Source organism: Sinohyriopsis cumingii, chromosome 12 (genome assembly GCF_028554795.1).
Source record: "Sinohyriopsis cumingii isolate HCF-2022 chromosome 12, ASM2855479v2, whole genome shotgun sequence".
NCBI classification, from domain to species: Eukaryota; Metazoa; Mollusca; class Bivalvia; order Unionida; family Unionidae; genus Sinohyriopsis; species Sinohyriopsis cumingii.
The window spans coordinates 66114532-66128027 of NC_142972.1; the positions used below are offsets into that span (position 1 = coordinate 66114532).

The following is a 13496-nucleotide window of genomic DNA, read 5'->3' on the forward strand; positions in this document are numbered from 1 at the left end:
TGACCAAGCAGCCAGACTGCAAATCATATATCATCTTTAGTTTTTAGTTTGCCATTCTGACATCCAACCAACCAGTGCAGCTGTACAAATGAGCTTTTTACAATTACAATGGTTAGGAGTCTGTTATCTGTGACTGGCAATGCTGGCTGTCCAGACAGGCTCCATAGTCAGCCATTTGATCTGAACTTTGAAATTCATAGAGGATGGGTATTAATTTTGAGTTGAGCGAAATTGACAGGACTGGACTGGCATTAAATAATGCTATCGCTGCTGACAGCATGGCCACTAGGCAGAATGATGATGCATGCTAGTGATGCTGATAGCATGGCCACTAGGCAGAATGATGATGCATGCTAGTGATGCTGACAGCATGGCCACTAGGCAGAATGATGATGCATGCTAGTGATGCTGACAGCATGGCCACTAGGCAGAATGATGATGCATGCTAGTGATGCTGACATCATGGCCAGTAGGCAGAATGATGATGCATGCTATTGTTGCTGACAGCATGGCCAGTAGGCGAATGATGATGCATGCTAGTGATGCTTCATCATCGTTTCCAGTTGATGAAGGTGATTAAATCAAAATGCCAGAACATGCAGATCTGACAGTAGAATGGATGGAAGTTAGTTCAAGGCAGCAGTAGAGGAAATATGTATGATTTTGTCTCTCCATTAGAATGCCATCCTCCACCTTCAATCAATTCTCCCAACAAGGTCAATGCCCTGTGAGATGTAGACATTAGAATCTTGTCACAATTGTTCAATGTTGCAAAAATAACAGGTTATGTCTTGAAGCATTCACAGTCCTGGTAATGCAACAGCGTTTTTTTGCTGATTCAGTTGCATAACAAATGTTCACCGAACATCAGATGATTTATTTTTTCATTTAACTGGAAAAGTCACCAAAGATCATTGATATTTTTCTATACACTCCATCATTTTCAGCTCTTCACTTATATTAGGGCATTGAATTGAGGAGGTATGAGGCACAAGAGTTGCACTTTAACTTTGAATGCAATCTATAATCTCTGCATGACCCTTTTAGGGAACATACAAGAAAAGGGAAATAATATTGACAGTTCTCAACAATGGCAGATTTTTCTTTCTTCTCCTGGCTATTGGAGTCATATGCCCTAATCTTTGCAGGCAGGGAAGGGAGAGAGATGAATACAGTTTCTCCATCCCCAGGCCTTCCATCAGTTGTCATTGATACATTGTCACTCGCACCTTCTGGCAATCCACCTGATGTGCCAAGCTACTCTCTTTTCATCTGATTTTGACCAGTCATTTTCACAAACTCTGTCAAGGAGTCTCAGGATTTTGTTGTTCAAACCCCTCAACATGCGTCATTCTACTTTCATGAAGGAACTCCAGGGCAATTCCATGTAGGAGGATTCTTTTACACAAGAAAATCCAGTTTGTTTGCTGGTAAAGGGCAGTGTAGATAGGATGAAAATCACATACACAAGACTTCTGCTCCAGAACTTCTCTGATTATGAAGTTCAGTGACAGTTAAGACCTGTGATAGAGATGCAGTAAGTAGATGAGCAGTCTTGACATGTCCAACGCATACTTTCATATATTGATTCATATATCTCCAGTCTAAGCCTTGGGCCTTCACTAAGAGTTCACGATGTCAGCCACAGAGACAGCAATTTTCTTTCATGGCATATGACATAAACATTTTAAGTTTAGGTTTTGGTTCACAACATGAACAAGCTTTCTTCCCTTAATGAATGGTGAATAATCAGTGTAGAGATGTCGGATCTTGTCCCTGCTCAACGTTTTGGAAACTTTAATACATATCAACTTTGCATCTTGCAAGAAGATACATCAAAATAATCATTCACACATTGGCAGTAAGCAAGATATTGAAACCGGACCTTCATTAAGATGTTAGACCAAGTAATATCCATGTTACAGATGTGGTCCACAGTGAAGTTGGTATTCCTGGATGACTTACTACAAAACCATTCAGTAAGTATTGTTTTTGGTTCACGAGATGAACAACTGTCCATCATTCGCAATTCAGGGTGGAAAAGCAGTGTAGAGAAGATGTACCTTATCTCTTCTCAACATTTTGTTGATATAGATATGCAACTCATAACACATATTAACTTATGTCCTTTTCCCAAACACATTGCTCATGCACTGGAGAAAGTATCAGACAAGACATTGTTTATGTGAAAATGTTTCTTACAGCTCCTTGGCATACTTAATGCAGAGTTGAACCTGTTACAGCTCCTTGGCATACTTAATGCAGAGTTGGACCTGTTACAGCTCCTTGGCATACTTAATCCAGAGTTGGACCTGTTACAGCTCCTTGGCATACTTAATGCAGAGTTGGACCTGTTACAGCTTCTTGGTATACTTAATCCAGAGTTGGACCTGTTACAGTGCCAGTTTGCTACTGGATCTGCAATGGTTGGTGGGGCGTATGGATTCTTCAGAAGAAAGTTCTTTACATCAACCGCTTGGAAGTGAAAACCATTGTCAGTGTCCTCTATAGACCTTGATCAATCTGTTGAGCAAAGATGCAGGACCCTGTACATACCTTTATATGTTACCTGAAATGCAGGCCCTGGACAACATTTGCATCATCTGTGAAAGACTATTCATACTGCTGAAGGTAGGAATGCAAGACCTAATCCATCAAGCATTGGCCACTTGACTAAAGGGACTTACTAAATTAGTATAATCTGAAATCGCACAGGATCAGGTACACTAATGAAGATTTTACTTTACATTAATCTGATCCTGAATATAATGTCACAGTTTGTGACATAGCATAGATGAATGGAATGCCAAGTGCCTTTTCTAGTTTCCATTAGTTTGACATGGCTTTTGCTAATGACAGAGCTGAATCTCATTGGATACGTGGTAGCTGCACTGACAGTGACAACTCCCTATTCAGAAAAGCACATCCTTTGAACCAGACATGAATTTGCCATTTTCTCTGGGTTTGCAAAGGAAACATTTGATGGGTAGGCAATAATCAAGTATAGAATCCCACAGGGATCGCCAGTGCATGTGTATAAACAAGTTGTCTCTTGTTGTGCTAAACATACATTAGGAGAAGTTAGCAATCCTGCTTGTGCTGGGTGACACAGGTAGAGGTAGAATGCACATCATTTCCTCCTGTCGCTTATTCTCCTACTGTAACATGATCAGGTAATGTCTCTGACTGGAAGAACACAATTTTTGTAGCAAATTATGTTTCTTGATCACATTAAAAATAATTCCTTCCACCCCTCCCTGCGATGTGTGCATCCATTAAGGATACCTGAACCCAACGTTAGGTCTAAATTTGATGATGTATATATATATATATATATATATATATATATATATATATATATATATATATATATATGAGATGATTCCCTTTGACTTTATAATATATAGACAGAAAAACATTTTTCATCTTTCCGGGAGGACTAGATTTAGGAGTAGCAGAGAAAGCTATCTCAATGTAATGTGATCAAGTATGTATCGTGAGAGAAATATAATTTAATTTAAAATTTGATTTCTAGCATTAAAGAATTGTGTAAATATCTTTTATCTCGAACTGCTAATCAATGAGCCAACAAAGACTTGAAACACATTTTCATGAATTTAGATCTAATTTTGGTCTCTCATACTCACTTATTATGTTAAAGTCATTTTATTAGTATTGGTATAAGTGACCATGTGTTAGCTTTTGCACTAGAAAAGAAGTTGGGGATGTTATATTTCAACACAATACTGAAAAAGTACTCAAGATAAATTGGTTTTCAATTTGTGGAAATGCTGATCAGGACAGGGAGTAGTTTCAGATCCAGATTTTATGACTATTAGATGACCTAGCACCATTCAATGAAATTAGAATGAAGAAAAATACAAACCCGTGGATTTGCAATTTTGAAATGTATTAGAACAAGATAATTGGGATAGAAAACAACACAAATGCCAATAATGCTTCTTCAGGCCTAAGATGTTCTAAAAGAAACAGATGACGTCTTTATATTTTAAAATAAGTCAATTACGTAACGTAATGAATGATATGCTTTATCATAATTTTTTTATAAATATGACAGGATCAAAAAGATACATGAGTCTCTAATGAAACCTTAATCAGTAAAATAATAAAATAGAGACATACAGTCATACATACAATTATATTTTTATAAAGGATATAAAACATATCGTTTTTTATTATCAAGAAAATATTTACACGCTTCAACACCATCTGTACATGGAATGTTGCATTATAGTGATGTTACATCTAATGATGCCAGAATTGAGTTATCATATAGCTGTGGAATAGACTTCAACTTTTTAATGGAATCAGTGGTATTTTTAATGTATGAAGGAAGTGATTTCTTTTTAATGCAATCAGTGGTATTTTTAATGTATGAAGGAAGTGATTTCTTTAAAGGTTGTAAAACACTATCAATAAATTTGGATAGGTTTTCAGTATATGATTTATAGCCTGATATAATGGGTCATCTTGGATAATTTAAAGTTAAATCATGGTCAGGATTTATATGAGTTTTGGGTAATATGTAGAATTGAGGTGTGTGTATTTTAAGAGGGAAAGTATCAAATTCCTCATTAATAGAATTATTACTTTTAGTGATCTCATTAATACATATTGAAATTTTCAATTTAATTTATATGACGGGTCTTCGTTAATATGTTTGTAGAATTTTTCATAAATTAATTGATGTTCATCTTTAACATAATCTTGATTCATAATAATAATAGTGTTTGATTTATCAGCCTTTATAATCACAATACTGTTGTCATTCATTAGATTATATAAGGACTTAATTTTGTCCTTTGAAATATTACTAAAATATTCCTTTTGATGATTCCCATGTAATATTTTTTTTATGATCGCATCAATATAAAAATCTAAATAGGAATCACATCCACTAGGTGGTGTAAAAGATGATTTAAATGTGTTGAAATAACCCATGTTTTTAGAATGAAACAATCTGATTTACTCATAGAAAAAATAAAATGTTGAGTTTCAGCTTTGATTGTTCTTTCACAAAATAAATGTCTGCTGCTTTTTTAAAAGAAAAGGAATCTTGTTTTGCTGTGAATCAACACCAACAGAAAACTGACCTAATACACAGTGTTTTCATGTACATATGATAGTTATTGAAACCTGTTGAAAAATATTGTTGGGAATCTTACATAGGGCAGGTATCTTAAGATAAAGTTAATTAATGCATAAAAGTTCATTAGAAAAATCTCTTTATTGGTAATTATTCCCAGCATGATTATAAAGGAAGTATTCAGCTGTTAAGCCATTTAACAGCAATGTTACTGTACCCTCCACCCCTGGGGTTTACTTTATGCTGGGATGGCATTCCTTTAGTAGTTTTGATGTCCCTAAGTAACTTTCACCCTCGCTTATAGTGTGGTCTGTTTTTTTATATCCTGTTGTGTGTGGGCTATTGAGCTGTATATTTTAGTTGGATGCAAATATATTATCATACCTTTGATAACAAAGTTCTATTATTTTCTAAGATAACAGACTTTAGATGAAAGACTTTCAAAGCAAAATCAGCATTTTTGTGGTAAGACAGTGCAGTAAACTAGTTGTTAAAGAATTCAAACATGTCTCAGTTGCATTTTTTTAGGTTAATATCCAATATAATATAAGTTTTAGCTAATCTGTCCATAAGACTATATGTCATGCATTTCTTGTCTTTCACCTGTCAATATCTGTTGTCAGCGTCTCAAAAACAACTTCCATTTTCACCCAAACTTGTCAGGGAGCACCTAGACATGAAGCCAATTAAGATTTTTGCAAGTGATGCTGATTTCTTATCAGAGATTATGTTGATTCTTACTAAAATAGAAAAACCTTTAAATTATATAAAACAAGAATGGTTATAAAAAAAGACAAATGCTACAAATCTGTGATTTTATATGGGTGTTGTTCAGTAAAGTAGAAAGTCCTTTTAAAATTTCCTTTTCAAATAATTTTCAATATAATTTGATCACATATATCCTGATTTCTACAAAAGATGTTGAACCACCATAAGATAGGCAACCATTACTTGAAACAGATAATCCTTGAAACAAATTCTTCTCAAAAGCAGCTTAACTGAATTTGACCAAATTTTCAGAACTCATCCTGGCATGACTGACTCAAAATTTGTATACATACTATGAAAATTGGCCATCAGAGATATAATTAATAATTGAGAACCCCTTAAAAGACTTTTTAAAAATTTAATAGAATATGGCTGAATTTAACAAAAGGCATCCTTGCATGTAGGCTTTTTCAGTTGTGTTCATATTATGATCTGCTATCAAGTACTTATGTTGTTACTGAAAGTCTGAAAAACCTTTATACAACTTCTCAAAAACTGCAGAACAGAATTTGATGAAACCTGTCAGTTTCTTTCAATTTTGTTGATTAATAAATATTAGAAACCACTAAACAGAATTGGATGAAAACTTCATATTAAGCATGCAGATATGAAGAGCTATCAAGTTTTTACATTTTATGCTGTTTCATCATTAAATATTGCAGCTTTTGCTGAATAAAATTTGTAGAATGAATTTTTCTGAAAAATCACTGAAAAGAATGTTGTCAAATCTGAGAGAAAACATGTTGGCATACAGGATTTTATGTTTATACAAATAGTACCAATCTGCCATAAAATGTAGTGGCTCCTACTTACAATGTAAAAACTTCAACTTTTTCTTGTAAGCCACTGGAGACAAGTGGACAGATTTTGACAGAAAGCATTCAATGCTGAAGGCCTGCAGATTGATTCTGATCTGCTATCTAATGTGGTCATGGTTACCAAAAGCAAATGAACCTCCGAGATTTACACTACATTATCTCACAACTACTCAGCAGAATTTGACCAGCTTTGACAGAAAGCTTCCTGTCATAGGTATTGTGATATTGGACAAGTGATGCTGAGTTGGCATCAGATACGGATCAAAGATGAGAAATATTTTAGAAAGCAATCTGCTGAGTAAGACCCAGATTTATGAGCCAGCCATTCTTGCATCAAGTAGATGTCAGGTGAACAATCTCAGGCCCACATTGACCTCTTGTCTTTATTCACATTTTATATACTTTAACATTTTATGAATATAAATTCAGAAGAAAAGTTTGTTTATTGTGGCTAATGCAGAGAACTGTTAATTCTTGGTAGCTAATACAATATTTAGCCAACTCACTGTAGTTATAACATGTCTAGTCAAATGTAATGTACAAGTTTACTGTATTGGCTATTTTTTTAAGGACACCAATGGAAATGCCAAGATCTGTGTTTGTGCCCCATCTAATGCTGCTGTTGATGTTCTGATGAGGAGGCTTATGGAATACAATCGTACCAGACAAGGTAATTTTTAGCTCTGCTGGCCTTATACATTATGCAGTGGACTGTTGTTTGTTGTCCATCTGTTAGCACAAGTTTGTTCTTACTATTCTTTCTAAACTTGCCATGAAAGTTTATACATGCAGTCATTCGATGATCCAGTTTGTCTTGCATGAAAATGTTGCCTCTTGGACATCCAGCATGGCCACTGAGGTGACCATCTCGCAAATGGTGTTTTCAGGAAATGACTTTTTATGATATATAGTACTGTTATTCTTAAATAAAAATGGTATTGATCTGAAGAAATCTTTGAATAATTTCAGTTTAGTAACATGGTTTCTTAGCTCATGTGGCCATAATGCCAGGTATTCTTAAGGTATGATCTTTTGTCTATTGTGCATTTTCCATCAACTCTTCACAGTTGCTCTCTACAGCTGTGTCCTAAAAGCTTCTCAACATAATGGGAGAAAATTAGAATGGAAGCATTCTGGCATGAAAGCCTTTAAGATTTGTTCAGATGATGCCAATCCAGAATCAGATATGGCTACCACTACTAATCCTAGAAAAACAACACTTCAATGACTTCTCACAACATGCTGAAGATAATTTTACATAATTTGAAACTAAACATCTTGGTGTGAAGGTCTTTCAGATTTGTCCAAATGATGGTCACTATTATAATAAAAAATAAACCTTTGAATGACTTTTAAAGAACTGCTCATCACAATTTGATCAAATGTGATGGAAAACATCCAGGCATTAAGATCTTTCAAATTTGTTGTTACTATGCCAATCCTTGATCAGTTATGTCTACCATTATTAAAAGTAGATAAATCTTAATACAACTTCTTTTTAATGCCACTCAACAGAATTTGACTAATTATAAAAGAAAGCATTTTGGCCTCAGTGGTTTTAAAATTTATACAAATAATGCTTATGTGCCATAAAATATGGCCACATTTATAAAAAAAACAACCTTGAAACAACTTCTCCAGAACGACTCAACAGAATGTGACTTAATTTTTTTATGCAGATGTCTGGCAGATGAGCAATTTTAGATCCACTTATGCTTTTTAAATTGACTAATAATCATAGATTTAACTTAACTAAACTGACCAATGTGGATACATTGGTCTGCAACAGGTTAAATGAACTTTTATTGATGACATAAATTTAAAGGTCGAAGACCATGACAGTCGATAACACCATGACATAAAATTTTATGCTGCACCTAAAGGTATTTTGTGAACATAACAACTTGAACTAGAAGAATCTTTTTTTTTGTGCCAGATTTGTTATATTGCATTTTCTCAAGAAAATCATAGATGGATTAAATACCCTGCATTTTAAAATAGAATAAAATTATAGAACAAACAGATATATAATGGATTCCTGGATTTTTTTTTCTTCGTTTCATAGGTCATTCTCTTTAAAAATAATGTTGTTAAAATACAATTTACCTTAGGTATTAAAACAAATAAAAGTAATATTACATCGAATTATGATGTTCATGCATTGTATTGAGAATTTTAAAGTCATATTATTTGATGTTGTTGCTTGTATTAAAGCAGATTTCAGATTCTCATTACTGTGTTGTTGACATTTTGATGGGGCAGGTGGTCTAAAGTGGTCTAAAGCACTCACTGTTATGGATCACTGCCATCTAACCTCTGTCTGCGTGGGTTTGAGCCTTGGGCTCGGCAAATGTGGGTACATGAGAGAGCTTGCCAGTAACTTCTCATGGGTTGGTGGTTCTTTCCTGGGTTCTTCCATCACCATTTATACTGGCTGCAACAACAACAACATTTTGATGAAATGATTCATATGTTTAAATTTTTAAAAAAATTCTTTTGCCAATCCTTGACATGTTTACTGAAATTGGATCTGTAACAGTAAACTACAATTTTGTTTTAACATTCTGTTTAAAGGGATTAGAATTGCTAAATTTCTTAAGTCAAAGGATGACATTATGTAAATGGAAATGTAATCTATCTTTTTCATGGAATTAGGATTTAACTGAAATTCAGAAAGGCTTCGTTTTTATATATTTAAATTCCTCTGCAATAAGCATGAAAAACAAAAGTATAAGAGTTTATTTTCTTAACAGGTAGTTATTATTGATTCAAGCATACTATAGCACACAACACATGGAAAATTGCTTGCCAGCCAGAGCCTGAATCCATTGTTTGCATACTTAAATAGCATGAACTGAATTTTCACAACGCTAATAATTGAAATAATCCATAGTTTGCATTTATTTTCCATAGAGTTGATAAAACAAATGAATTGAAATCATTCAAAGGTTGACTTTTTGTTGCAGAATTAATAGAACACAGTCTTTAACACTTTGAAAATCCGTATTTGGAATTAATATCACTGAAATGAAAAGAATTTTTGTTTGAAAACGTTCTTTCAATTACTATTTGCAGATAAAACTTCAGCACTGAAATGTGTCCGAATTGGCAAGCTTGACACAATGCATCCTGATGTTCAGTCATATAGTTTAAGCAGACTGCTGGAGAAGAATATCAAGTCTTGTGAGTTTCTTAGTGGATGATTTTTATATTATTGAACAATGGTTTACTTAGTCTTCTGAGGTAGGCTTGAGCACATAGTATTCGTTGCTTTGTAAATGCATGCAAAAGTTGCTTTGATTTAAATATAGCCTTGTATGCGTACAATTTGTATAACATTGAAATGAAACTTTGAGAGTGGACTGTTCTAGATGGTATCACACTTTGCAGTATTAGTATTATTAACTACCTTTTTCTGTCTCTCTCACAAACTGAAAGTGACACTGAAGTTAACAAATGAAAGTAGTGTAAGTAAAAACATTTGTCAGATTCAGGTACAGTACATGCATTCTGGATTGCAGATTGCCCACTCAATCCTGTGGATGTGGACAGGGGCAGTGGGTTAAGTGCCCATTACGAATAACAAATGTCCACACAGTGTGATGGATTTCCCCAACTATTGTGGAAATGCACTTGATCTAGTGGAAGGCCATCCGTGATTTTATTGTTGCAGTAATGCATTTAATAGCACCTATTGCTAATTCTGTTGTGTTCACTTTGTGAGTTAACACACTAAACAGGTGGGAAAAACCCTGACACTGTAAACCCAACCATGCCAGGTGTCAATTTCATACATTTACCTGCACAAACTATACAGTGGTAACATTTCTTGTGAGACCGCTCAGCATTAAGAGGTTAGTGCTAGGACTGGTCGGCCTGGTGTCAGGATAATGTAACTGGGTGGGACAACATGATACGTGTCTGCAGCATGATGCACCAGTGCTAGACATCACTATAAACTGCCACACTGCAGATATCATAGCGATATGACTGAAACACTGTTAAAGCTACATTAAAATTACACACACACACTCACTCACTCATTTCTTGTGGTATTTGTTAGTAGCCAAGCTAGGGGTGTGTAAAGACAAATGTAGGAAAAATACATGGTTTAAAATTGCTTGGGTATCTTCCCAGTTGTGTCCAAGGCAGAGCATACATAATAAATAATGCTAAGCTACAACATTAATCCCTGTTGATTGATTACATGTTTATGTACCTGTTAGCAAATACAGAGTTGGAAATTTACATACTGCTTTGCATCAGTTGGTAATGTGAATGTTATTTCTCAATAAATGACTTTGTGTATTGGTTCTTTATTTGTCAAAGTTTCCCTTTTATTTCCATACCGGGGCCACGAGTGGCCGAATGGTCTGAAGCGCTCTCTGTTACGGATCACTGCCATCTCACCTCTGTCTGCGTGGGTTTGAGTCTCGGATTCGGCTAATGTGGGTATGTGAGAAAGCTTGCCAGTAGCTTCTCGTGGGTCGGTGGTTCTTTCCGTGGTTTTTCCGGGTTCTTCCTCCACCAATAATACTGGCCGCCATGTATAGCCTATCGTGTGCTGAAAAATGGCATTAAACCCTACAACAACAACAACATTTCCATACCAAAACCCACTATGAAGAATTTATTGAAAGCAGTAGTAGAAATAAAACTGGAAAAAGGGATTACTAATGAATGCTGTGTGATTATATTTTACATGTACAATCAAGAATAGTGGAACATTATGACATGTATAACATAATTTTTTCCAAAATTTATTCTACAAGAATAATTTGGCATTATATGTTAAAGTTAAATAGATACATAAACTATGCTGTGAAAATAATCTTCTGCACGTTTAAACTTAAAAATAAAATTGTTTACGAGAGGGTACAATGTTTTTTTTAAAATGCATGGAATTGTATACCGTATTTTCCGGCCTACAAGTCGATGCGGAGTATAAGTCGAATTGACCAATTTTTTAAATTTTCCATCCTTCGTCCATATATAAGTCGATTCGGAGTATAAGACGAGACCAGGTCAATAACTTGGCTTTGTATTTTATCCTAGTAACTTCCGGTTGCATGAATATTGATGGTATCGTTGTATGATATTCCATATTACCGGCAATCGTGAAATTGCATTACCGATGCTAACATGCTTGTGATTTTACTTCTGAACTGCTATATTTTGTTATCAATTGACACAGCTGAATAAACAGTCCATGCTTGTCTTATTATAATTGAAAGCACATCCATGTTATAGTTCATTTTATTACCTGTAGTTACGAACGTAACTTATACAAACTTGTCATTTTCTATTGTAAGTTTGAAAGTCATGGACTCCGTTAATCGATTCGTGTATATATATATATATACATATACTATTTTTTAAGTGTTTGTTCTGTTTGGACTTGGATATAATTAACATTTTATTACTAATCTATTCAATGCTATACCCCACTATTATCTTTATCGGCGAGTTCGAATACAAAGTAATGGGTATGATCTCTTGTCCTTATAACAAATTTTGTATGGACAATGACTTCAATAAAATGTTGACAGATTTTCATTTCCCTAAAAAAAGCCTCTATTCTGTCGATTCTTGCCCTCAATTTGGTTTCAGTTATAGCCAAAGCGCTAAGCATGTTTAATTGCCGTGTAAATTACACTGCATAGCCATGTGGTTGTTGTGACAATGTACATCGTAATTAAAACAAGAATGAATTGTTGATTTAGAGGTGTTTATTGATAATGGAATATAGTAGGCTCGTAATACATGAGGATTATCACAATCGTCAGGTAACTCAAAATACCGTCTTTTTTCTCTTTGCAAAAGCTACAAATAAAAACCGCCCTGAATAAAAGAACGATCTTGTACACGGACAATTTTTTTCATCTCTCAGTCTCTCTGTCTCGTGCACACACACACAAGCACCTGCGCGCTCACAATATATCTGATTTTAGTTTAGTTTAAACCATATTTGTTTTAATTATGATATCCATTGCAACAAGAGCCACGTGGCTGTGCATGCTATGAAAAGGTTGATCAAAATATACCGAACTCATTAAAATGTGCCCATACTATAGCAATGAAAACAATGCCTATGGCTAAATTCATTATTTACATCTAGAGAAGGGAGTGGGCATCATTTCCTGCTGTACTTAATCCCATTGATATTAAAAACGGGTAGCGTAATTGATGCGGATTAATGATAAAGAACAATGGGGTACCGGCAATATGGTAACTAGTATCGGTAGCTAAAGCCAATATCAAAGTCTAAACAATTGCAGCAACTGGCTTTGATTGTTGTTGGAAACCAAAGACCAATTTATCAACAACCGGTATAATCAAAGAGAGACACCGAATCATCAGCTGGTTAAGAATGAATATAGGTGAAGTGTTGACATTACAATTTGCTTTAAACTGAATTGCGAAACTAAAAGTCATGGATCACTGATGATCTATGAGTACTGGTAGTCCATCTATATATCTGATTTTAGTGTAGTTTAAACCTAATTTATTTGAGAAACTTTGTCAAATACAATTAGAAACATATGAGTTGGGGGATTCAGTAGAATGCATGATCTACATTATTTTATAAATAATCATAGAACGCTCGAGTTAATATGGATTACATCCCTTTGTAGGATCAATAGGATCAATCAAAAAGCTATGCCGGTAATTGCTCACGTGTGTCCAACATTATACTGGAAAATCAAATATTAGTGGACCAGTTATTTCATATCTTTGTTTTTAGGAACAAACAATATGCTTTGAATTAGTACAGTACACTATAGAGTATAGACCGTAAGTGT

General features: G+C 34.5%; 1 protein-coding gene across 2 annotated transcripts in view; it reads left to right on the forward strand.

Annotated features, from left to right (window-relative positions):
* Nucleotides 1-13496, forward strand: part of LOC149786614 (uncharacterized) — a 109105-nt gene that overhangs the window by 54802 nt on the left and 40807 nt on the right. For both annotated transcript variants that reach the window (XM_089977123.1, XM_089977124.1), the window contains exons 14-15: nt 7264-7363; nt 9769-9876. In XM_089977123.1, coding sequence (XP_089833249.1) covers nt 7264-7363; nt 9769-9876 — 208 coding nt within the window. The remainder of the gene's footprint in view (nt 1-7263; nt 7364-9768; nt 9877-13496) is intronic.